The sequence below is a fragment of the Otolemur garnettii genome, unplaced genomic scaffold (genome assembly GCF_000181295.1).
Source record: "Otolemur garnettii isolate 467f Iridium unplaced genomic scaffold, OtoGar3 scaffold00016, whole genome shotgun sequence".
NCBI classification, from domain to species: Eukaryota; Metazoa; Chordata; class Mammalia; order Primates; family Galagidae; genus Otolemur; species Otolemur garnettii.
This window is the reverse complement of record NW_003852411.1, coordinates 19,493,560-19,520,005: the sequence shown is the minus strand read 5'-3', so window position 1 is coordinate 19,520,005 and position 26,446 is coordinate 19,493,560. Positions and strand designations below refer to the sequence as shown.

The window sequence follows — 26,446 nt, the reverse complement described above, 5'->3', positions numbered from 1 at the left end:
AAAAAAAAAAAAGACTTTCTCCCTCCCAGAAACAGGTTTGAGGGTTATCTAAGTGAGAAGACAGGAGGCTGATCCTGGGGACTTCTAGCAACTTCTCTAGCTAGCTCAAAAGTACTGACACAAAGGATCAGATACCCTAATATGAGAAGTGGCCAGCGATGCACTGGGTTCTTAGGATCTTGCCTGGAGTGTCAGTACCACGGCTGCCACCACCATCAGATTGCCCAGAAATCCACCAGGTACCCATGGGAAAAGGCTTTGAGAAAGAGAAGAAAGGAAACCCAGTTTTGTTTTTCACTATAGATAATGGAGTCCTCAGCAAGAATTTTCTAAGAAATTAATTTTTAAGAATTAGCCCTAAAGACATAAATGTAACTAGATTCTTACCTCAAATATTTACAAAACCTTTCTTCTCTTACTCTACTTGTGTTTCATTTTTTTTTTTTTGTTCTAACAGCTATAGGATAGAAATGCTCTCAGTAACAATATTAATTTTTCATGCTTTCTGACAGCTATACAAAAACAGCACTTGTGTCAGGTTATTTTACTATGCACCATCTCAGTCCATAACTGAAAATTGAGGCTTAGCAAGACTAGTGAACTTCCCCCAAGGCCCAGCCTGTGAATGGTAGAGTGAGGAATGCAACCATGTTCACCTAACACCCAAGTCCATAACCACCACTTGACTGCTGGCCCCTTTCATACTGTCAACATAAATAAATTTTCTACTTAAAAGAATTCATTTTTAAAATCTAATTCGAAGGCCAGGCATGGTGGCTCACGCCTGTAATCCCAGCACTCTAGGAGGCTAAGGCATGTGAGCCTTGAGCTCAGAAGTTTGAGACCAGCCGGAACAAGAGCAAGACCTTGTCTCTACCAAAAATAGAAAAAGTAGCCAGGCGGTGTGGTGGGCACCTGTAGTCCCAGCACCCAGGAAGCTGAGTCAGGAGGACCTCTTGAGCCCAGGAGTTTGACGGTGCTGTGAGCTAAGATGACACCACAGCACTCGAGTCAGGGCAACAAAGTGACATTCTGTCTCAAAAAATATATATTACATATAGGTATAAAATAAGATCTAATTCAAAACTGTTATTATTGGATACATTTACAAATGCTACAAAATAAATAAAATAAATAAAAACAAAAAATCTTGAGACATGATTTTCCCTACCATATGTGGTGCTTCTACTTTTTGTTCAGCCAGATTATAAATATCCGGAGCTAGGAGTAGGCTAAAAAATCCTTTAATTCCAGACCATGTGATAACAACTCCCCATTGCCAATTATATTCATAACTTGTACGCATCAAAATAGGCTTCACTAACAAAATAGTTAGCAACCTGTGGAGAGAAAAACAGTAAAAATAAATAAATCACACCATACACACACACACACACACACAATGTTATTTATGGTTGAAATCATGTATCAAATACTAAATTTCACAAGAAAATGCTCAGAAAAGAGAAAACAAGCTGGGAATTGTGGTGGGCACCTGTAGTCCCAGCTACTCAGGAGACTGAGATAAGAGGATCTCTTAAGCCCAAGAGTTTGAGGTCGCTGTGAGCTATGATGCCACGGCACTCTACCCCAGAAAGAAAAGAAAACACAATACAGTTTGTTGATAATTCATTCAAAGATTTTGGTATAGACCAAATTTACTATCTAAATTTTGCGTGTAATACTCAAGTCTGGAACAATAATGCTAGAAGTTCTAAACAAATGTAAGGAATTAGCGTTACCACTGGTGTGTACTGCTCAGATTTGGACAGTAAACTGCTTCAATGACCATTGACAAACCTGTCTATTCCCCCTCAAAAAGCCACAAAATGGCTGAATTCCAAAATTAGAATCCGGGTGATGTGCAGATCATAACCTAAAATTAAAATCACTGTAGACACATTGATAAACTTAACCCAACAATTTTTCTTGAGCTCCCATAAGAATCCCATACTAAATGTCACATGAATAATTTCAATTTGTGCCTTCTGGCTCTCCGGATCTTCGTAATTGTACTTGCCTCAAAGGATTACTGTGACAAATTAAATGAGGCAATACCCATAGGTAATGATGCTTGTATTTGGCTAGGGCTCAATATATGGTCAACACATAATCATATTTGCTTACAGTATAATTATATAGAGTTCCATACAGGAGGGAATGGGGTCGAGGTGGAGTGGGGTTGAAATGGCACCCTCATCCTAGTCCTAGCTCCCCTAATCTGTTTCTAGCAATGGTTTTTCTTCTTTTTCTATTTTTATATCCTCCAGTGTTTTTTAACCTTTTTTTATTTCCCAGCACACTTGAACTTATAAACTTCCACAGCACACTTAAATTATGTTGATCAAAAAAAGAGGAAAAAAGAGAATATACTTACTGTGCTTAGATCATCTTTTGAAAATGATTTAATTAATGATCTTTAAAAATTTGAAATAGTAAAGATGTGTATAAAATTGTTAAAAGCCAAAATGCTCTGACTCTATTCCCCCACTACAAATCCCATTCCCCAGAGTAACAACTCTTAAGGTGTTGCTGCACGTTCTTCCAGGTTTTCTCTCTCTCTCTCTGATTTGAGACAGAGTCTTACTCTGTCATCCAGGCTGGAGTAGAGTGGTCCTATCGTAGTTCACTATAAACTTAAACGCCTAGCCTTGAGCAATCCTCCCACCTCAACCTCTCTAAGTGCTGGGATTCCAGGCATGAGCCACTGCCCCCCCCCCCCCCCACCGCCACTGTCTCCTTTTTTTCATTTGTATCCTTCTAATCTCATCTCCTTCTCTGCAGTGACCAAGGCCTCTCGCTGTTTCTTACACATGCCGACCCAGCCCCTGCCCTAGGCCCTGCACAATTAAGAGTCTCTGCCTAAAAATTTTTCTCCCTGCTATCTGATCAGCTCCCTCAGCTCTTTCCTATCTTCACTCACATGTCACTTTCTCTCTGGGAGACCTCCCCTGACTGCCTATTTAAAATGCAGCCTACTACAAAAGATATAAAGTCACCAACTTTTTTTTTTCTTACATCTTTTGTATTGACCTGGATGGAGTTGAAGCACATTCTTCTCAGTAAAGTATCATAAGAATGGAAAAGCAAATATCCACTGTACTCAATACAGTGGAAGCCAGTAGATGATCTAATTCACACCCACATAAAAGTCAAGTTGGGGGGGTGACGGAATGAGGGAGGGGGGATGTAGGGGAGTTTGGGGTGCTTCCACTTAATGGACACAAAGCAGGGGTGTACGGCTCATCCTTTGGGTGAGTGACACAACTACAAGAGGGACTCTACCTAACGAATTCAAATATTGTGACCTGGCCATTTATACCCTCATATTATCCTAAAATTTAAAAAAAAAATGATAAAATAAAATAAATGCAGCCCACTATCCAGTACTGACTCAACCAATTCCTTCACTCCACTTTGTTTTTCATAGTCTTTATCACTTTCTTTTCATCATTTAATATGATTTTTGGTTTCTTCTGAAAATGCCCATCACAGCCTAAACTCCATAATCACAGAAATTTTTGCCTTTGAGGGCTATTTTGTTCCTTGAAGTGTCCCAACCATCTGGAAAAATGTCTGGCATGTACTGGATGATTGATAAATATCTGATAGTGTGATTTGTTTTCATGTTTCAATTTTATTAAGGTTTTGATTTAAAATTAGATCATTTCTTTGGGAAATTCTTTCATGGTGTTGAAGCTTCAGTTCTTTCTCATCCTGAGAAAATAAGAATAGCCATAATAACAGTCAAAAACTCCCTTTACTGAACATTTACCATGTGCCGAGCATGGCGCTAAATGCTTGTACTTGCGTTACTTCATTTAATCCTCATAGCAACCCTCTGAGATGATTCTATTATTGTGCCCATTCCACCAGGAGATAAACTGAAGCTTAGATGAAGGAATGGCTCAAAGTCACATAGACACAAAGCTCACAAGGGTGGGAGGTGGAATTTAGACCCAGAAATATACTAGGGAGCAAGGTCTAATTTTAAAATGTTTTTGTAAGAGGCCCAGACAGAGAGCCAGAGAACAGACAAGAGGGTTACTGATTGGATGGCAGCTGCATAGGTACAGCAAGTGGGCACCACTGTTAGGCCCGACACTGCTGAGATGGCGGATGGGGCGGCATGCAAGACCAGGAACACATTCTTCTGGGTGAGCTTGACTCATGCAGAGTCATGCACTGCTTGAGTTCATGCAGTGCCTGGAGCTGGCAAAATCAAGTTTAATCTTAGAAGGTAAGCCTAGACTGCCATCCTGAGTTTCCAGGGACACTGTCATGAATTCTTATGAAAGATACAACTACTATTAGTGGGCAATGACATTTTGGAAGAAGCGTGCTCAGGAAATTAGCTTTCAACTCCAGCCCTGCCCTTATAAGTTGGTTGACTCCAGGCAAGTCTCTAAGCTCTCTAGCTTCATCTGTGCAGTGATGCGATAACCCTCATCTCCCAGGGTTGTACTCATATTAGTGGCATATTGTACACAGCAAGTGTTTAGTAAATGGCTCTATCGTAGCTACAGACGAAAGGCCACAAAAATGTTAAAAGCCATGAATCTGGTCTACAGGTGCCCACACTTTACCTAGAAAGCAAGTTAAAACTGTTTCCTGGATCCCATCTTTAGAGATTCAGTTCAGTAGACTGGGATAGGCTCATGAATTTGCATTTCTTTTTTTTGAGACAGAGTCTCACTTTGTCACCCTTGGTAGAGTACCAGGGCATCATAGCTCACAGCAACCTCAAACTATGGGACTCAAATGATTCTCTTGCCTCAGCCTTCTAAGTAGCTAGGACTACAGGTGCCTGCCACAATGCCCAGCTATTTTCAGAGACAAGTTCTCACTCTAGCTTATGCTGGTTTTGAACCTGTGAGCTCCAGTGATCCACCCACCTCAACCTCCCAAAGTACTAGGATTATAGGCATGAGCCACCGCATCCAGCCTTGAATTTGCATTTCTATCAGGCTACATATGATGCCAATGCCGCTGGTCTACCTACCCCCTCTCGTTTTATAGATGAAATCTTAAAAAATAAATACTTACCCCAAGTTGCCATCATCAAGGCCTTGATAAAAATGCAGGTTTTCTGATTCCATGTCCAGAGTGCTTTTTGCTCTATCCCACTGCTTCTCAATTTTAATTCTGGGCTTGACAACCTAATTTCAGTAAACAAACTTTAAAATACAATGCTTACCTTACCATATTCACTGTTGTATATAAGATGAATATGAAGACTACGGTGTGAAATTTATAATACTTGATTTCTCCACATCCAATCACAATGCCAAAGAAAGCATATATTAAGTGTTGGTATACAGATGAAAAAATTAGTAAGAACCTAGGATGAATGAAGGAGGGAATGGTGTACTTTAAGCAATGTATTTTTAAAATATTTGCCTTTTTACATAAGATCATGTCTCTTCTACGAATATCTACAGGTCTTTCTCTTTGTTATAATAACACTCAAAAGTATTTTGTTGGATCTAAAAACACCCAGTTCCGTAGTCCCCATTACCCTCATGGTACCGATACCCATGGGCTGCTTCTCACAGCAGGACAGTAAGAGCAAGGCAGAAAAATGAGGACCTCCTCAAGTTGACGAGTTACCACTTTCTCTGAGATCAGCTGGCAGCCATCAACTGTTGGGCCTGCCACAACTGAGCTCAGAGTCAGGGTTGCTGCGAGGAGGCACCCAGTTCACCTTGACTTTGTGATGACTGACAGGATCATCTCAATGCACTCTCTCTACACAACTTCTTCCTCTGTGATGTGCACACGCTCTTCTCCTGACTTCCAAAGCCTCTCCTGTCTGCTTTCTCCTCTACTGAATTCCTAGAAATCTTGCAAGGCTAACTCTAAATCTTATGTGGTCCATGAAACCACCTGAGGCACTCCTCTGAATCCCTGCAGTGCTGAATGTCTGCATCCCCCTGATTTTTAAGCAGAAGAAAGCATTAGAATCATCCAGACTGCATTCTAAATATCTACATGCTCATTCCAAACAGCCCCAAGGGTCTTACTGAGTGACCAGAGCCCCTGGGCCGAGGCCCCAGCGGAGTACGCGTGTTCTGCTCTGCATGGTTCTTGTGTCAGAGCCAAGTCTGAGATCCACGGCAGGTCCCAAGGCCTGCCTCCTCTCAATTGCCTCTCTCAGGACTTTCCCTTTCAGCCAACCAGGTGATTGTGTCCGCCCCATAAACCACTGTCCTTACGGATGGGTCTCTAGGCCCTCACTCAGAAAGAAGCATTCGGGGGGATTGGTATGCTCCCACCTGATGGGCACAATGTAAGGGTATGTGGCACACCTCCTGGGTGTAGGACACAACTACAACAGGGACCTCACCTAACAAGCACAAACATTGTGACCTAATAATCTGAAATAAAAGAAAAAAAAAAAAGAAAAAGAAGCATTAGGAAGCCTCATTTTAGCTGCATATTTAAACCATGTTCTTCATGTCTCTGATACAGCATTACCCCAGTGTAGGAGATACCGTGATTCTCCCGGTGATTCCTCTCCCTGGGTTCATTTGCTTCAGAACTCCTACAGGGCAAGGGTATGAATGGGAGGACCTCAAACCCCAGTGCATAGTTTTCTGAGAATTCAGAAGTCATGGAATAACTGAGTTGAATACTTTTTTAAACCTCTCCACAGGACCTAAAAAAATACCTGACACATGGTAGAATCCCAATAAACTATTCACGGGTACCATTACTTTCTTATGTAGATATGTCTGCCACTGAACAAGGAGCACCCTCTGTGAAGGGACTTTCATAGCCCCAAACCTAAGATGCAACATCAGCCCACAGCAGACATTAAGAAAGGATTTGCTACAGGGGTAAAAGACTAAAGCGTTGAGAGAATAAAGTTCACAATTTATAATGATGCTGACAGGAGACACAACTGAGCTCAGAAAACTGTCCAAACTCAGACATAACACCAAGTCTATGTTCTATGAACTAGTGATTTCTAAGCTTTTGGATTTTAGAAATGAGCAAACTTTTATTTACAGACACCCCAAACTGGAATAGTTATAGGTGCCAGTGATTTTTTTTTTTTAATTTTGCTAAGTAGGAAAACAAAGTACCATCTTCCATCCCTGGCATTTCATAAAAGAAAGGACATTCTGAGCAACAAAAAAGTAGGAAGGACATAATTTCAAAGCAGTGGATGGCACCTTCCATTAAATAAATTAATTTTCATGGGGAACGATGGCTTATTTTTCTCGTTTCAGCATTTGTTTTCATCTGATGTGAGAATTTCCACACTAGAGTATGAGTTGGCCTCCAATAATTCTGAACCAATTCTGTAAGCCATCATAGCCTCTCGGAGAAGGGCTAACTTCTTTGTCTGAGAAGACGGGCCAGTGGGTTTTCCTCTGTGCAGAGATGGCCACGTGACGATTGGCATCGTCAGGTGTGAAGGGTAGGTGAGAGTTTCGCTGGTGTCACCTCTTTTTGCTACTTCTCTTTTTCTTCTTTGCCATGTTAGCACACAGTCATTCAGGGATGTTATGAAGGAAACAAAGTTAAAAGTCTTTATTTTTTAAAATCTCCACAATCCAAAGTATATTTTTATCAAGCACTAAGGTCCCTGAGCCATTCTACTTTATTCATAATAGGATGATCAATTCATGTCAATAACTACTGGCACCTTAAATTCTTCTGAAAGAGAGCCGATAACAAAATCAAAAACTTGAAGGTAGAAAATAAGTTATATACAGGGAGTTTTATGATGCCCTTTGAAGGCGAGACTCCCCAGGAGTCCTCAAACTTTTTAAACAGGGGGCCAGTTCACTGTCCCTCAGACCGTTGGAGGGCCGGACTGTGGGCCCCGGAAGAGTCAGCTGCTAAGCAGGACAGGCAGCGGCAGCAAAAACACCCAGCAGGCCAGATCAATGTCCTAGGCGGGCTGCATGTGGCCCGTAGGCCATAGTTTGAGGACACCTGCCTTAAGCACTAAACAGCTATGAGATCTATACCAAGTACATAATAGAAAACTTACTTATTAATTACGAACTCGATCTTTGGTTTAAAGGTTAAGGAATCTAAATTCAGTCCTACGGTGACTAAAGCAACAATGCCCGACATTCCCAAAAATTCCACTGGGGAGAAAAGAAAACAACAAATGAATAAAATTAAATGCATTTAAATCTGCATACTGAGGTCCTTTATCTTGAGTGAAGAACTAGTAGAAAATTTAAGAGTAGTTCATGGAAAGTTGCTTCGAGGGACTGGCCACATCCAGTAGATCAGGGGCTGGCAAACTTTTTCTGGAAAGGGCCAGATAGTAAATATTTAGTTTGGGGGGACCACACGGTGCCTATTACAACAGCTCAAGTCAACTGTTGTAGTGTGACAGCAGCCACAGATAATACGTCTGTGAATAAGTGTCCAATAAAACTTTACTTATTTATAGACACTGAAATTTGATTTCAGGTAATTTTTACATGCCACAAAATATCCTGCTTTTGTTTTGTGTCTTTTAAACCATTTGAAATGTCAAAACCATTCTTAGCCAACAGGCTGTACAAAAACAGGCAGATTTGGCCTCATAGGCTAAAGGTTGCCAAGCCCTGCTGTGCAGGATCATTGAGAAAAAGGATGCTGCTTACGCGCCTCACAAACATTGCACTCCAGTGACGATGGGCTGACTCAGTGCTGCCCCGGTTACTGTAGTTCCTGAAGCCTGCTCTCTTCCACCTGATACATATTAGCCCTCCCTAATCAGAGCTATAATTCACTAGGCTTTAAACAAATATGCAAAGCTGGCCTGAGGCAGGACAACCAAACATGAATGTTTGAACACCACAAATACCAATAGTCTTAGGCTGTAGAGTCATCCCATAGCACATTTTTAAAAGACAGGAAAAAAGAACACGAGAAAGAGGAATGGAAGAGCTTTGGGGCAGGGCAGAGCTGGCTGCTGTTGGAGTGTGACCCTCCCCTTTCTCCATTAGCTCCCCTGCGTTTGTAAAATAGTGTAAAATAGTCATGCTCCCTGTAGTTGTTGTGAAGATTAAATCTGAGAACATAAAAAGTGCTTCGCACACTTCAAAAGCAATGAATAAATGATAATCGATACTATTATGCTATTAATTATTTTAATCTCATCACTTTATTGCTTAGTAAATTAATGTTGTTTATTAGTATAAAGAGGATTTTTATATTCCTTTTTTTCTCTAATCACCTGAGTTCACGTTAGGTTTCTTTTTGCCTACTTATTTAACTGAATTTACCTTAAATAACCAAGGACAGCTGAGCACAGTTGTTTGTGCCTTAGTCCCAGCTACCCAGGGGACTGAGGCGGGAGGATCCTTTGAGCCCAGGAGTTGGAGGTTGTAGTGAGCTGTGATCGTTGCTATGAATGGCCACTGCGCTCCAGCCTGGGCAATACAGTGAGACCCAATTTTTAGACTCTAAAATATTGATTAATGAATTAATGACCAATGATACTAAGACTAATAGTGCTACAAACTGATGACAGGGAAACTGTCTCTTAAAATCTTATTTCCAATTCTCTATAGTTAGTATCTTATAAAGAAGGGACAGTGGAAATAATCAGCCCAGTCACAGGCAAGAAAGGGCTTCCTGGTTTGTAGACTTTTAAAACAATAATAAAACTGACTATAAGTCCTCATGCTTTTTATTATCTCCATTGCCCAGAAATTCTAAATAATGTCACTTGATAAAATATCCCTCCCTGATAGGATAGACTTCAGGGGTCGTCAAACTTTTTAAACAGGGGTCACTGTCCCTTACACCGCTGGAGGGCCGGACTGTGGGCCCCAGAACGAGTCAGCGGCTAAGCAGGACAGGCAGCGGTGGCAAAAACACCCAGCAGGCCAGATAAATGTCCTTGGCGGGCTGCATGTGGCCCACAGGCCATAGCTTGAGGACACTTGGCAATAGATCCTCCCCTTTCCCCTTCTTGGAATGCCTGTAGCCTGGACTTTTATATAAACCACATTCTTTTATGAATTATACATTGACACTCTTTTAAAATGGCTTCTTACGCTAAATTTAAACTTTTTTTTAATGCCCCAATCAATATAGCAGTAAAATTCCTAGGTAAACCAACTGTCAACCAACAACGTTCCAGAAGCATTGCCTCCTTTGTGTAGCAATGTCCATGCAATTTTGTATTTTAGTTCATGAAAAAAATGAATGTATTGATACAAATGGAGCAATTTCCAAAAGTCTGGGTTTTGCAAATTTAACATAGAAGCAATAAAAATGGAAATTATTATAGACGCTTGAAGAGGTGACTCTCTAACCTTAATCAGACACTCTCTGGACCTAAGCCAGTTGATGGTGTGTTTGTTAGTGAAGGAGAACAAAAGTGGATAACCAGACAGAAATGCAAAATCAAAGAATGTGAAACAAGCATTTTCTCTCTGTTTTAGCTTTCTGGCAATGGAAACTCCTTAGAACAGTGCCTATTTTGTCAGGACCTTATTAACTGTTTAACTTAATAACTTAACTAAGCAGTCAAAGACTGCATGGGGTTGGTCTTTAATGCTTGGTTAAATAACAGAAATCCTTTGTCTCACAGTTCTGGAGGCTGGATATCTAAAATCTGGTAGCCTCAGGCATTCCTTGGCTTATAGCTGCCATTCCCCTTGTGTCTTTACTCCATCTTCCCTCTATGTGTCCCTGTGTCCAATTTCTCTTTTTATAAGGGACCCAGTCTCACGAATTAGGGGCCATCCTGATGGCCTCATCTTGATCATCTTCAGACTCTATTTCCAAACAAAGTCACTTTCATAGGTCCTAGGGGTTAGGATTTGAAGGGACCCAATTCAATCTGTAACAGGAGGCTACCTAGCAGGCTTTCCTTCTGAGTAGGGGCACAGTGCGGCCCTGAGGCTATGAAGAATCATTGGCTTAAATCAGTATTTATAGCCCATCAGAATCCTGACTCAGATGTATGTAAGCCTGAGTGGTCAATGCCAAATTCCTGCCTTGGCTCGGTGATTCCCACCCTGCAGTAGGTCTTCCCTAAACAAACGCAACCAAAATAAAGATATTTCCTCTCTGCTGGTAGTAGCTACAATCTCTGAGGCATCATTTCTAGAGAAAACCATCAATCTCTTTAAGGCTGATCATTAGAGACCTTGTACCCACTTGGGAAAGTTAACTGTTACATTTGCAGTAATAGTGAAGCCAGTTGTTGAGCAAAGCCGTTTGGGGTATCAGCCATGGTGGGTAAATTTATACCATGAAAATTGGTGAACACAGCAAACCAGGGCTTTTTTCCTCCACAGAGAGACAGTTGTTGACCACCCCACCTCTACCTTACTCAATTTCCTCACTTTATAGGTGAGAGAGCTAAGGCCCCCAAACACCTAGAGTACTAATGTGAAGTGATGGAGCTAGTTGGAGCCTGAGCCAAGACTAGAACCAGCATTCTGCTCAGGCCCCTGTACTCTATGAAGTCACAAGTGGGTCAGTTGTTTCAAGATCTTATGCTCTACAGCTGTGTGGATTAAAAGGCCACATAGAAATCAGCTGCAAATATGTTACAGTGCTGTCTAATTAGCACAAAATAATCATACCTCTGAAGTATATTTTTGGTAAACATTTGATTTGCACTGAATTGAGCTGAACTGATGGAGCATTTTGGTGGCATACGGGAACGAGCCTGAGGAGTCCACACTGCTTAACGAGATGACAACCCTATCCCAACTTAAAAGTTATTCTTCAGGGAGTCTTCTAATGTGGAAATAATGCTAAAAGACTCAGGAACCCCACCCTATCCTCTGGCCCTCAATTCACACCCTATTATATCTGACTAGAAGGATGCCAAGCATTGACCAAAAGCACCCCCATTTCTCAGAAGTAAAGAGGAAATGAACCTGTTTTTTGACTGCCCTACCTTGAGCCCAGTGGTGTGCAGGTAAATGTTTAAAACCAGCTTTCTGGGGCTGAGAGGAAAGCCCGGTTGTAACATCTTCAAATTTCCATGGTGTAAAGACTCCCACTTTGGCCAATTTCAAGCTACCAACATGATGTCACTTAAACATACAGATGGGAAGAAATGTACAGAATCATCTGTGGCAAGCCAGGAAGAGCTATCTCCACAGGTGAGTCACATAACACACATTATCTTGTTAATGCCTGCAGTGCCCTCCATCAATCAGGTGATACTCTACTATTTTTAAGTATGAGAAAACTGAAATTTAGAGAGGTAAAGCAATTTTCCAAGTCTGCCTAACTCCAAAGCTCTTCTAGGACTGTCGCAGTTTATTCGACCAGTATGTGTTCAATTACTATAGGGCACATGATGAGCTCCAAACTTAGAAAAGGGAACAAATAGAAAGATGACTAAGAAACAGCCTACACTTCAAAGAACTCACAGGCTAATAGAGAGACAGATTAAATTTAAATTTTTTTTCTTCTTCAGACATTTAAGACATCCATAAAAACTTCACAGGAGGAGAAAAAACTGAAGAAGGTGGAGGGAAATGAGGCTCCAGTGAATGTTTTCCATAGTTTTACTGATTCGGGGCAGCAGCAATCCCCCAGGTAAGTTACCTTTAGAAGAAGTGCTGGCTGGGCACAGGGGCTCACACCTATAATCCCAACACTGCGGGAGGCCGAGGTGGGTAGATTGCTTGAGCTTGGGAGTTCAAGACCAGCCTGAGCAAGAGCAAGACCCCCCATCTCTAAAAAAAATAGCCAGACGATGGGCGGCACCTGTGGCTCAAAGGAGTAGGGCGCCGGCCCCATATACTGGAGGTGGCAGGTTCAAACCCAGCCCAGGTCAAAAACTGCAAAAAAAATAAAAACTAGCCAGACGTTGTGGCGGGTGCCCATAGTCCCAGTTACTAGGGAGGCTGAGTCAAGAGAATCGCTTGTACCCAAGAGTTTTAGGTTGTGGTGAGCTATGACGCCTACAGCATTCTACCAAGGGTGACAAAGTGAGACTCTGTCTCAAAAAAAAAAAAGGAAGAAGTGTTTTGGGGTAACTGGAGATGAAAAAGGAGTAATTAAACTCCTAAAACATAAACTCTTTTCATAGATGGAAGTTGCTTCACTGTGTGAGATCAGAGCAAAGACAGATCAGAGGAATTTGACAGTTTGGCCAGTTACTATGACTCTTGGGGACGGGTAACCTCAGGCCAGTAAACACCTTAATTCCCAATTTCACTGGACTATACTAGCTAAAGGTCCAGCAGTGCTGGGCACTCTTACTCCTGCTATCAGTATACTCTCCTGCTACTCTTCCAGACACAAATATACCTTATAAATATGTTTGTCCAGACATTCATATACCTTCTCCTTTCCTGCCTCCTAGCCTCAGGTAAGAGACGCCATTTCTACAGCCTTTTCCATTTTGTATCCATTTTGTTGAGCTGGAAAAGACCTCGGGAGTATCTCTCCAACTTACTTTCTCTCTCTCTCTCTCTCTCTTTTTTTTGCAGTTTTTGACCGGGGCTGGGTTTGAACTCACCACCTCTGGCATATGGGGCTGGCACCCTACTCCTTTGAGCCACAGGCACCACCCCAACTTTCTCTTTTTATAGGTAGGTTACTCTGGGTCAGAGCAGGAATGAGCTGTGTTGATTCCTCTCTGAGAGACGGCCAGTGACTGCGTAAAAGGTCAACGGTAGAGCTCAGAAAGAATAACCCCAGAGAAGGGGGGAGGGGACAAGTAGAAGAGAGATCAGGAAAGAGCTAGAGGTGGCTATAAGACAGCATGACAAGACACACAGAGGGGTCACAAAAAGGGGGAGTTTTGGAAAGAAGCAACTGGATTCCAGATCAGGAAAAAAAACTAAAGACGTATAAAGCTTACTTTAAGGAAAGCATTTTTTGTATGTTTCTGCCTTACCAATGTAGAAAGTCGTGTACACCATTGAGAAACAGAGAATGAGATTAGTCAGTGTATTGCTAAAAAGGTCAGCCAATATAAACTTAATGATTTTTGCACACCAATATCCACATATTATGCTTCCAGCAACATCCAAGCTGAGCCTCAGGATGATATGTAACTCTAAGGAAAGAAAGAAAGAAAGAAAATAAGAAACAGAAAGTTGAGCTGTAACTTTGGTCTCTTTTCATTGTTGGCATTTGGGACTATGCACTTTGGTTTGCTCTTGGGATTTTGGGTGGAGGCCTCATTCTTCAGCAGATAGGAGCATAGCCAGAAAGTCTGGCCTAAGAGGCTCTCTATCCTTCTCTTAAAGTCTGCAGCTTAAGGTTTGCTTACCCAGGGACAGAAGATTAAAATGTCCTCAGGAGACAGGCAAAAGTGTAAATGTAAAAATGCTGAGACAAACTGCAAAGTGAAAGGCATCCAAATTAAAAATGATTATAAACAGTCAGGCTTATACCTCTAATCTTAGCATTTTGGGAAGCCAAGGTAGGAGAATCTCTTGAGGCCAGGAGTTCGAGGCCAGCCTAGACAACATAGAAACCCCCACCCCATGTCTCTACAAAAATGTCAAGAAATTAGTTGGCCATGGTGTCACACACCTGTATTCCCAACTACTCAGGAGGCTGAGGCAGGAGGATGGCCTGAGCCTAGGAGTTTGAGGCTGCAGTGAGCTATGATCTAATTACCACACTCCAGCCTAGGTGGCAGAACAAGACCCTAACTCAAAAAAAAAAACAAAATAAATATAATTTTTTCTTAACTGGTTAGGGCCAACCAAACTATGCCCAGGGTCCCTGCCAACCTAAAGTCAGTTTGAGACCCCTGCCTCCAGCTCAGGGGGATCTTGGAAAATGAAGATGGAAAATTTTCAATAATCACAATAACAGAGGGGCACTCGCGCCAGGGAGTAGGTATCAGGGCAGTGCTAAAAAGCAAAGTCCTACATGACAGAATTGTCCTGCCTGATGGCTGCCTCACGGAGAAGCACTGCAAACCCCTCCTCATTCACCACTATTTCTTTTTCCTTTTAGCACCTTCCTCCTCTTACAATTATCACAAAAGTATATCAGGAAGACACTTTTCTTCCTTCATGCTGCAGTTTTTTCCCCCATGGATGTCTACTAATACCGTATTTCGAAACCTAGCAAGGCAACATGTTCTATCTCCCAATGAGTTTTAGCCACAGAAATTTGGCTGTTGTCACTTTTAGGACCAGACTTTCCAGAACTGCTCTAACCATTCTGCTTTCACCCTCAGATTTAAACTCAGGACTGAGCTCTTAACTATTCATTGATCCAAGAAAGAAGTAAATCTGAGCCAAGTGATGCAATTGTGCAGTGCGTGTACACAGGCATTTATGCACATTGAGGGAAATGAAATAATTAATGTTCTTTCCCCCTTAATGTCCAAGAAAACAAATACAGTCATACCTCTGGTTTTCTTGGGGTATCAGTTCCAAGAACTCCTGCAGATACCAAAATTGCAGACACAAGTCTCTGATATGACATAGTATTTGCATATAACCTACAGCACATACTGCTGTGTACTTTTAAATCATCCCTAGATTACTCGGAATACCTAATAGGCATTGTAAATGGCATGTAAATAGTTGTTACGCTGTATTGTCTACTAATTTGCATTTTAATATTGTTGTATTGGGGGGAGGTTTGGATATTTTTTTCTGAAAATTTTCTTTCTGTGGTTTGTTGAATCCCCAGATGTGGAGAGTTAACTAAAATTGTTTTCTTGGTACCCAAAACATCATTGAAATCAGCCCAATAGTAAGGTATAGAGAAAGCAGCAAAGTTAAGACATTGTGAATGTATTTTAATTTTAATGTGAATGATTTTAGAAAATATACAGATCAAAAAAAAAAAAACACTCTTACCACTAAAATCAGAAATATGTATTGAGTTGCTCCGAAAAATTCCAAAACAAATGGATGTGATTCCACAAATAATCAATGATTCTCCTCTGATAATATCAGTGTACATTTTAGAAATGCCTGGAAAAAGAAACATAACATATAATTTAATGTAATACATGAAAATGACATTCTTATACAGGAAACAGAGAAGAGCTGGGGGAGAAGGGGAAACGGAAAAGAGGAGGATGGGAAAGGGCAGGGGAGAAGGAGGAGAAGGAGAAGAACCATGACTGGGATGGGTCTGAAAGAAAACTCACAGTCATCATTTTAAAAGTTCTTCATTGTGGGCTGCACCTGCGGCTCAGTGGGTAGGGTGCCGGCCCCAGATACAGAAGGTGGCAGGTTCAAACCTGGCCTGGCCAAACTGCAACAAAAAATAGCTGGGCATTGTGGCGGGTGCCTCTAGTCCCAGCTACCCAGAGGCTGAGGCAAGAGAATCGCCTAAGCCCAAAGAGCTGGAAGTTGCTGTGAGCGGTGAGGCCACGGCACTCTACTGAAGGTGGTAAAGTGAGATTCTGTCTCAAAAAAAAAGTTCTTCATTGTGCATCTATATTTCCAATGGCAATAGCCCTCCTTTTATTGCCCATTGTCTTAACCATGCTTGAACTTCAGAATGAGACAAATACATCTCAGTATACCACATTTAGCTTCGATCGGTCAGACTCCAGAAGAACCTCATTTTAGAAGTACAAAATATGACATAGCAGTTCTACTCCTTGGTAAATACCCCAAAGGATTGAAAATGTATGTCTACACCATGATTTGTACCTAAATCTTCATAATAGCATTATTCACAACAGCCAAAAAGTAGAAATGGCTCAATGTCCACCAGCAGATGAACAGATAAATAGGTAGTGTGGTCCCACAATGGGACATTATCCCTCCATAGAAAGAAAGGAAGTCTTTACTGAGACATACTCATATGAACCTTGAAAACGCTGTGCCAAGTGAAAGAAGCCAGACACAAAGTCCATGCATTATATGATTTGATTTATATGAAATATCCAGAATAGGCAAATACCCTGACACCAAAATAGGTCAGTGTTTGCCAGAGGCTTGAGTAGATTCCTCATCCAAATTTCTACGTGTTGTCATCTTCTTTTTCTTTTTTTTTTTTCTTTTCTTTCTTTCCTTTTTTTGAGACAGAGTCTCAAGCTGTCGCCTTGGGTAGAGTGCTGTGCTGTCACAGCTCACAGCAACCTCAAACTCTTAGGCAATTCTCTTGCCTCGGCCTCCCAAGAAGCTGGGACTACAGGCACCCACCACAGGGCCCGTCTTTTTTTTTTTTTTTTTTGGTTGTAGTTGTTGTTTGGCAGGCCCAGGCTGGATTTAAACCCACCAGCTTTGGTGTCTGTGGCCTGCACCCTAGCTGCTAAGCTACAGACACCCAGCCAGCATTGATACTTTCTTTCTGCTTGAAGGACTTCTTTTAACATTTTTGTAGGGCAGGTCTGCTGGTGATAAATTCTTTCAGCTTTTGTATGTTTAAGAAAGTCTTTATTTACCTTGGCTTTTGAAAGATTTTTTTTTTAACCTAATATAGAATTCTGAGATGGCAGTATTTTTCTTCTAATATTTTCGAAATGTTGCTGTACCATCATCTGGCTTGCATTGTTTCTGAAGAGCAGTCTGATGTTATTTTTTTTTTTCTCTAAATATAATGTTTCTTTTTCTTTTTCTTGCAACTTTTTAAAATTGTCTCCTTACCACTGGTTTTAAAGAATTTAATTTTTATACACTTTGGCATAGTATTTTTGGTGTTTCTTGGATTTGGGCTTCGTTGAGCTTCTTGAAATTGTGGCTTTAATTTTTATCACACTTAGCTATTTTTCATCTATTATTTCTTCGACTATTCCTGTTCTTCTCTCTCCTCTCTTTTGGAGACTCTTACACGTACATTAGGTCACTTGAAGTTGTCCATAGCTCACTGATGCTCGGTTCATTTTTTCCCAGTCTGTTTCCCTCTGTGTTTTATTTTAGGTATTTTCTATTGTTATGTCTTCAAGTTCACTAATCCTATCTTCTGCAGTCCTAATCTGCTATTATCAAGATAAATCACAGTCATCTCATGTTAATACTTGTTACCAACTTTGTCTATGACCAAGGTTAGACATATTATGAGATTATTAACACATTTGATTTATCTGGTGAGGAAATCTTTTATTTCTGCTCTTGGGTTCAAGGAATTAACGGGGGCAAGTGAAATATAAAGTTTAGTGTATAAAGTTTTGGACTTGATTCATAATTATTTTTCATAGTAAAATATCATAAGAATTACCGTCACCTTTTTATTGACTTAATGTGGGACTACCTTATGTGGATTCACCGTAAGATTTGGAAAAGAAAAGAAGAAAACAAAACAATCACTTATAATTTCACAACCAGGTCTAACCATTTGGACATTGAAAATTTTTTTCTGAGCATATGTAGTAATTTTTTGCTCAAGAGAGAGCATACTGAAACTTTGTATTTTCTTCCTTTATAAGATCCTTTTCCAGATTTGCTTTAATAAAAACTATGTGAGAGCCCTATGTGCTCTTTTAAAATAGGTAATGAATAGACAAGTTCCTTTTAGCTTCCTTATGATCATCTATGACTTTTTTCAGTGAGCTAGTTCATCTCAGATTTAGGTTGTACCGGATTTACAGCGCAGAAGGGCATCACATCTAAAGAGGCGCCGTTAACATCGTAGAAACCGTGCTTTTGTATATTATGATAATTTAAGGCACGTGGCAAAAAAAAAATTCTTTTTTCTCAAAAGAAGTAATATGACAATTAGAAGTAAACTGTTTTGAAGAAAGAACTATTTACCTAATTCACACAAAGGAACTATATAGTGCTCCTGTCAACATCAAACATGAGAGTCACTTTCCCCCATAAAAACAAGGCAAATTTGTCTTACTAGTAAAAAAAACTGCCTTGGGAACAGTGGCTCATGCCTATAATCCTAGCACTCTGGGTGGGTGAAACAGGGTGGTGGGGGGAGAATCACCTGAGTTCAGGAGTTCGAGACCAACCTAAACAAGACAGACACCCCGTCTTTTCCATTTTCTAAGAATAGAAAGCCTAGCCAGGCTGTGGAGGGCACCTTGAGTAGTCCCAGCTACTCAAGAGGCTGAGGCAAGAGGATCACTTGACCCCAGAAGTCTGAGGTTGCTGTGAGGTATGACGCCACCGCACTCTACCCATGGTGACAGAGTGAGACTCTGTCTCCAAAAAAAATCCTTTGAGGTTATCAATATAATTGATGCTGTTTATCTCAGATCTTCAGTAGTTGATCTTATTTGCTCTGTTTCCTTCAAGTCAAGTAAGCTCCATCCCCAAAAAGAGAAGCACAAATGCCTGCTCGGCTTGGATGCATCATTCATGCCAAAAATAATCATCAAAAGAAAACAACATACCTTTACGTTTCCAAAATAAGAGAGAGAAATAAATGTAACATACCCATACCAATAGTTTTCAGAGAATTCACAGAATGGATAGGATCTGTAACGCTGAGGGTGATGCTGAAGAGTAGGCAGGACTGCAGATCCCACGAAGCTTTATTGAATTTCAGAACCATATATCCGATGATGATGAGCGCTGTAGCAAAGCTAACTAATCCAGTTAACAAGACCTGTGAACCAATGCATAATGTAGTATTATACTTAACACCTAAAGGTGGCATGGTATAAGTTACTCAGGTCCTAAAAGTCACGTGGTGGTCATAAATTTTATATATAATTACTATGGGAAAATAACTTTTAAAGGTGTTCTAGTTTAACCACCTGCCTCAAATAAACCACCGCTCTCGAAGAAGATTCTTTCCTTCTTGTTAATAAGACTTAGTCAACTTTCTTTCTTATTGTTATTCCAGCTTCATAGTCCTCAATATCAAGACGTTCTTAAGACAGAATGCAAATTTCTCCTGCTTCTATACAAAACCTATCCTGGCTTCTTCAGGGTTGAAAATAAATTGTTGCTGATATATTATGTCTAATACATGACCCGAATTTATATACCAAGCCTCTAAAATAGTCGGCGGAGACCCCTCCTTTACCTCTTATTAATTTTAAAATGAATATTTCGGCAATAAACCATGAAATGCTTGAGATTAAGTGATTTACACAGTCCGTAATTTCTCTGAATGCATTTTTTATGCCTGAGTATAATAAAATAGTTATTTCCCAAAATTATTGCTCAGGAAAAAGATAGTTGTGTCATTCAACCCTTTCCTTATCTTCCATCTCTATCTTTTGCTTACTTTCTGGGACCGTTAAACAACTTTCCCATTAAATCCTTTTTTTGAATTAGTTTATTTCAGCTATCATATTTTCAATTTTCAAGATCTCTTGCTGGTCCTGTTTCTCCTGATTGTCCCTCTAAGGCTATTTATTATAAACGTTTGGAAGCTTTCTTCTATTCCACATTTTTATTATGAATGGATTTAAAGAAGTTTTCTTCTATCCTGTATTTTATTATGAATGATTTCTTATCAAATGTTGATCTTTAGCAAGTGATTTCTCTATATCTATTGTGACGTCATATGGCTTCTCTTCTGAAACCTCCTAAGAAGATGAATACATTAAGAGGTCTTTTCAGGGCTCAGCACCTGTGGCTCAAGTGGCTAAGGTGCCAGCCATATATACCTAAGGTGGCAGGTTTGAATGCAGCCCGGGGCCCGCCAAACAACGACGGCTGCAACCAAAAAATAGCCGGGCGCCTGTGGTCCCAGCTATTTGGGAGGCTGAGGCAAGAGAATTGCTTGAGCCCAGGAGTTGGAGGTTGCTGTGAGCTGTGATGCCACAGCACTCTACCCAGGGGGATAGCTTGGGGCTCTGTCTCAAAAAACAAAAAAGAGGTCTTTTCAGGTGGACGTGAACTGGATCATCTACTGGCTTCATATTAGTATTAAGCACATTGGATACTGGCTTTTCCATTCTTGTGATGCTTTACTGAGAAGAATGTGTTTCAGTGCCATCCAGGTTGATAAAAAAGATGTGAAGTCACCATCTATTTTTTATGGCTGAATAGTATTCAATTCAAGTTGGGAGGAGGAGGAACGAGGTGGGGGGTTGGAGTGCTCCCACTGAATGGCCACAGTGTAGGAGTGTACGGCACACCTTGTGGGTGCAGAGCACAGCTACCAGAGGGCCTCTACCTAAGAAATTCCAATACTGTGCTTTGGCTGTACCCTCCCATTAACCTGAAGGTCAAAAATAAAAGAGATTTTTAACGTTAAATTAACTTTGTAGTTCGGAACTAAATACAACTTAATCGTGGTTCTAGTATTATGTTCCTGAATATATTTGTGCCAAACGTTTGTAGAGAATTATAATAACTATCTGAAGGAGACTGGCCCATGATTTTTCTCTATCATTCCTGTCTAGTTTCGGTGTTCTGATTAAACAGACCTTACAAAATAAGTGTGGGAGGGTTTCATCTTTTACTTTTTTGGTCAGATAGAAGATTGGAGGTATCTTTTATATTGATTCACAGAACTAGTCTAAAATAGTCTTTCTTCCAAAATGTATTTATTCATTTATTTTTATTTGAGACTACGATGGGGGTACAAACATTTTGGCTACATAAATTGCTTTTGCACAGTTTGAGTCCAAGTTATAAGGGTGCCTATCTTCTTTTTTGGAATATTTTTATCTACCAATTCAATTTTTTAATGGCTATGAGGCTATTTGGTCTTTTTAAATTCTAGGGTAAGTTTTGAAAACTTACATATTTTTAGGAATTTTCCTTTTTGTACAAGTTTTTAAATATTCTTTCTGAATCACAAAGAAAACAAGATATCACAACTTGAGGGATGCAGTTAAAGCAGGGCTTGTAACTTTAAACGCATATGTTAGAAAAAAATGAAGGTTGAAATTTTCAGTGATTCAATTAAACAGGAAATTAGACACTACTACAGAAAAAGTAGTGAGTGAGAAGCTGAATTTGAGGAAATTAAATAGAATAAGCATAGAGAAACAAGAGAGAGACCTGGAAGGCATGGAGAATATGATGAGAAAATCTAACATGCAACTAAGGGAATTCAAGAATGAAGTAACAGAGCATGGAAAGTATTTGAGATAGTGGAAAGTAGATAATAATTTGTTTCAAAATGTGTTCCTACCTGCCAGAACACGTTCTTGAGCACGTAATAGTCCACATCCAAAGCAGCCATAAATATAATTAAAGGTGAAAAATAAGAATAAAGTGCAAAACTTGGTGTTCTTAGAAGAGGGTAGACGATTTGGTGCACCTAAAGTAACAAAGGCAAATAAGGAATTAGTTTGTGGCCATTTTCAAGTATTAGAAATTAGGTTGATGGCCGGGCTTGGTGGCTCATGCCTGTAATCCCAGCACTCTGGTAGGCTGAGGCAGGTGGATGGCTTGAGCTCAGGAGTAAGAGACCAGCCTGATAGCCGGGTGTTGTGGTGGGCGCCTGTAGTCCTAGCTACTCGGGAGGCTGAAGCAAGAGAATCACCTAAGCCCAGGATTTGGAGGTGCTGTGAGCTGTGATGCCACAGCATTCTACCAAGGGCAATAAAGTGAGACACTGTCTCTACCAAAAAAAAAAAAAAAAGCGAGAGAGAGAGAGAGAGAACAGCCTGAGCCAGAGGGAGACCCTGTCTCTAAAAACTAGCCTGGTATTGTGGTGGTCACCTGTAGTCCCAGCTACTGGGGAGGCTCAGGCAAGAGGATTGCTCAGCCCAAGAGTTTGAGGTTGCTGTGAGCTGTGATGCCACAGGGCTCTACAGAGGGCGACAAAGTGAGACTCTGTCTCAAAAAAAAAAAAAAAAAGGAAAAAGAAATTAGGTTGGTGTTATGTCAATCAATATAAATTTTAAAACATTGCAATCTGCAGCTAATGACAGATTATCTGCAAGGTTGATCCTGGGGGTCATTAGGGGATAAGGTGGGAGTGGACCATATTTTTGCAAAGTTGATCTAACCATCCAGATGGGCTATATACTGACACATGTATATAGTCCTCTTTATATAGAAAGAGAATTGTGGGAGTATAATCAATATTCTTAAAAGTAGAATCGCCACCATTGGTGGCGACCTGTGAATCACCTGTGATATTCCCTGTTATCAGAAAATATTTTAGGTGATTCACAGGTATTTTTTTATCTGACTGTTAGATGTTTATTTTAATTTGCATTAAGTAGGGAGAAAGAATCTTAAACAAGTACTTGTGGTTTCACAGACATTTGCTTAGGATCTAAAATCTTTTAGCGAGTCAACAGAGAAAAAAATATATAAATAATAGTACAGATTTTAAGACATAAATCATGAAGGTTGTATGTACACAGATTAACAGAAAATACAACAGTGATTGAAGTGCTATAAATATTCCCTCCGAAAATGTTTATTTTGACCCAATCAATAGTTTAACTTTCATTACTTAACCTCCCTGGGCCTCGGTTTCCTTATCTGTAAAATGGGAACAGAGTGTTTACTCCCACTGGATCACTCTAAGAGTAAATGATTTAACTGAAGGGTTAATGAGCTAATTAATAAGCACAAAACACATAAAACAGCCTAGCACATAGTAAATACACAAAAGATGTTAGCTAGCAGTAGTGGTGGTATCTCAGAAGACTGAGACTTTTACAATCCTACATGTGTTTAAGCATTATCTCCATTTTATAAAAAATATAGGAATGGCTGGGTGCAGTGGCTCACTCCTGTAATGCTAGGACTCTGGGAGGCTGAGGACAGTGGATTGCTTGAGCCCAGAAGTTCCAGACCAGCTTGAGCAAGAGCGAGACCCATCTCTACTAAAAGTAGAAAACCTAGCCTGACATTGTGGCGGGAGCCTGTAGTCCCAGCTACTTGGGAGGCTGAGTCCAGGAGATTGCTTGAGCCCAAGAGTTGGAGTTGCTGTGAGCTATGACGCCATAGTACTCTACCCAAGGTGACAGAGTGAGACTCAGTCTCAAAATTAATTAATTAATTAATTAAAATTAAAAAATAAAGGAACGAGTGGAGGCAAATAGTTATTGATCTCATTGCTAGCTATGCAGCTGAAACCAGGAGTTAATACTAAATTGATAAATTAGTGAATTTTTCCTTGTATCTATATTTTATACTATGTAATTCATGTTTTGCACTGAATCTGACAGTTAGGAAAGAATAATCATGCCTCGTGATGAGAACGACTCATGGTCACTCCAGGTGTTAAAGGCAATAGCAGGGAAGAAGCCTGCCAACACAGAGGAGAAAGGAGCCAGCCCAGGCTTCAAAGGCAGACGATGAGGAACCCAAGAGAAACAAATTTTCCTCACTTTCCAATTACTGCTTTATTTTAAGCTTCCCCCTGTTTATGTGTCTTTTACCATGTGGTTTTTTTATTTTCAACATTTTGAATAGCAGGTGAAATTTTTTGAGTAGTTGTTCACGTAAAAAAAAGAAAAAACTAAAAAGCATTCCATACATTAGGAGATAAGGTGGGCGTGGACCTTATTTTTGGTATTTGTTCTTTGATTTATCTTCTAATTGATTATACATACGTACCTCAACAAAATGATAGGCCAGTTGTCCTACCACGAATCCTGACAGAGAAAGAATTGTCAAAACGAGGACTTCAGAATTCTTAAAAAATGTCTTCAAAAGCCCTAAAGAAGTACATGTATGTGTTATTTAAATATAATGTATGTTTTCAAATGATTTAATTAATATTCCTTCTCTCTAATTCTTTTATTTTAAACTTTTGGGTGTCATATCATTACGGATAAATAATTGACAACTGTTTCAAATCTATCTCTTGAGAACAAGATATACATAATGAGGCATCTCTAACAGGTGAATCTGGAAAATATTGACATGTCAACAGCATCCAAGTTGCCTACCTAGTGACATATTAGGATCACTGTATGCATATCTTACTGACGGGTCTGATGGCAAGAAATTGTGGGAAAGGCTGGGTGCGGTGGCTCACACCTGTAATCCTAGCACTCTGGGAGGCCAAGGCAGGTAGATTGCTTGAGCTCAGTTGTACAAGACTTGCTCAGAAGTTCTGAGCAAGAGCTAGACCCCATCTCTACTAAAACTAGAAAACCTAGCCAGGCCTTGCGGCAGGTGCCTGTAGTCCCAGCTACTTGGGAGGCTGAGGCAGAAGGATTGCTTGAACCCAGGAATTTGAGGCTGCTGTGAGCTAGGCTAATGCCATGGCACTCTACCCAGAGCAACAGAGTGAGACTTTGGCTTAAAAAAGAAAAAGAAAATTATGAAAAGCCAAACTTCATATCTACACAGCACATCTTATAATAATAATCACTCATCCTAAGCTGTAGCTTAGGATATGTTTTCTAATTTTCCTGAAGCTAGAAAGACATTGAACTGAGTGCTAACCACAGGAAAAACTGCCTTCATCAGACAGCTGACAGGAGGCACGCGTTACTCTCTACTTGTGTTTTCTTTCTTTGAAACTCTCTTTCCAAAACCATCATTTCATTCCTCCAGATGCAAGATATACACCACAATCCCATTATTTACACCTGGGACAAGATTCAGCTACATGCTAGATTCTGCATTCCCCACCTTCCAGTTATGTGTTAAGCCAAATCAGTAAATACTACATTTATTGAATACAGATGGTCCTGACTTAAATGGTGGTTTGACTTTTCGAGTCAATGATGAGTGATTCGCATTCACTAGAAACCACACTTCAAGTACAATCATTTTGTTTTTCACTTTCATACAGTATTCAATAAATTACATTTTTATATGTTATGATAAAGTCTGTGTCTGATGATTTTGCCCAAAAGTATACTAATGGAAGTGTTCTGAGAGATTTTAAGGTAGGCTAGGCTAAGCTATAACATTTGGTAAATTAAGGGTAATAAGTGCATTTCAACTTATATTATTCTCAACTTATGATGGGTTTGTCATAATCTATCTCTACTTCTCACATGTAAGACCAGACAAAGGAGTGTTTGTCACACTATTTCTGCAGTGTCCTTTACTACTGGAGCACTTGTCTCTATAAAGGATTTAGAGTTCGTGAAGTTCATGGTCATCAACACCTGTGATGTCAAAAGGGACCAAAGCCATGAGTGTGGATTTTAAAGATCCCCAGAGAAGCCATTTCACTCCTTGATAAATGGGGAAAACTAAACAAGCCCTTTACACGTTACTGTCTGTGTCTTGATAGTCTTCCCAATTCAAGAAAGGATTTTAAATGAGCTAACATCTTTCCCAAATAAGCTTTCTTTTATAGGAGTCTAGAAACTTTTCTCTGAAGTTGAATTGTGAAATAAAGCTGCTGAATATCATTCCCTATTCTTGTTAAATTTTTAATAATTGTTTAAGAGACCCATATTTGTGAAGCCTTTCCCAATTTTCTTCTAGGGCAGCTGTTCTCAACCTGTGGGTTGTGACCCACAGGAACTATATTAAAGGGTCACAGCATTAGGAAGGTTGAGAACCACTGTTCTAGGGGGAAGGGGTGGGTGGTTCATCTTCCCTAAAGAAAAATCACATCAAAAGCCGTAAGGAAGTGAATGAAATTAATAACGTCAGGTTAGAATGTTCTTCTGAGCAAAGTATCACGAGAATGGAGGAAAAAGTACCCAATGTACACACCCCTATTATGAAACTAATTTATACCTTTTATACGAAAGCTATAACCAAATAGCCTAAGAATATGGGGAGGG

The 26,446-nt window shown here is 40.2% G+C and overlaps 1 protein-coding gene across 1 annotated transcript in view; it reads right to left on the bottom strand.

Moving 5' to 3' along the window:
* Window positions 1-26,446, bottom strand: part of SLC9C2 (solute carrier family 9 member C2 (putative)) — a 70,351-nt gene that overhangs the window by 42,873 nt on the left and 1,032 nt on the right. The window contains exons 2-9 of the mRNA XM_012802591.1: window positions 24,306-24,406; window positions 21,916-22,044; window positions 19,260-19,425; window positions 15,771-15,887; window positions 13,838-13,999; window positions 8,006-8,105; window positions 5,198-5,341; window positions 1,172-1,340 (exon numbers count right to left, since the gene is read on the bottom strand). Of these exons, the coding sequence (XP_012658045.1) occupies window positions 1,172-1,340; window positions 5,198-5,341; window positions 8,006-8,105; window positions 13,838-13,999; window positions 15,771-15,887; window positions 19,260-19,425; window positions 21,916-22,044; window positions 24,306-24,406 (1,088 nt within the window). The remainder of the gene's footprint in view (window positions 1-1,171; window positions 1,341-5,197; window positions 5,342-8,005; window positions 8,106-13,837; window positions 14,000-15,770; window positions 15,888-19,259; window positions 19,426-21,915; window positions 22,045-24,305; window positions 24,407-26,446) is intronic.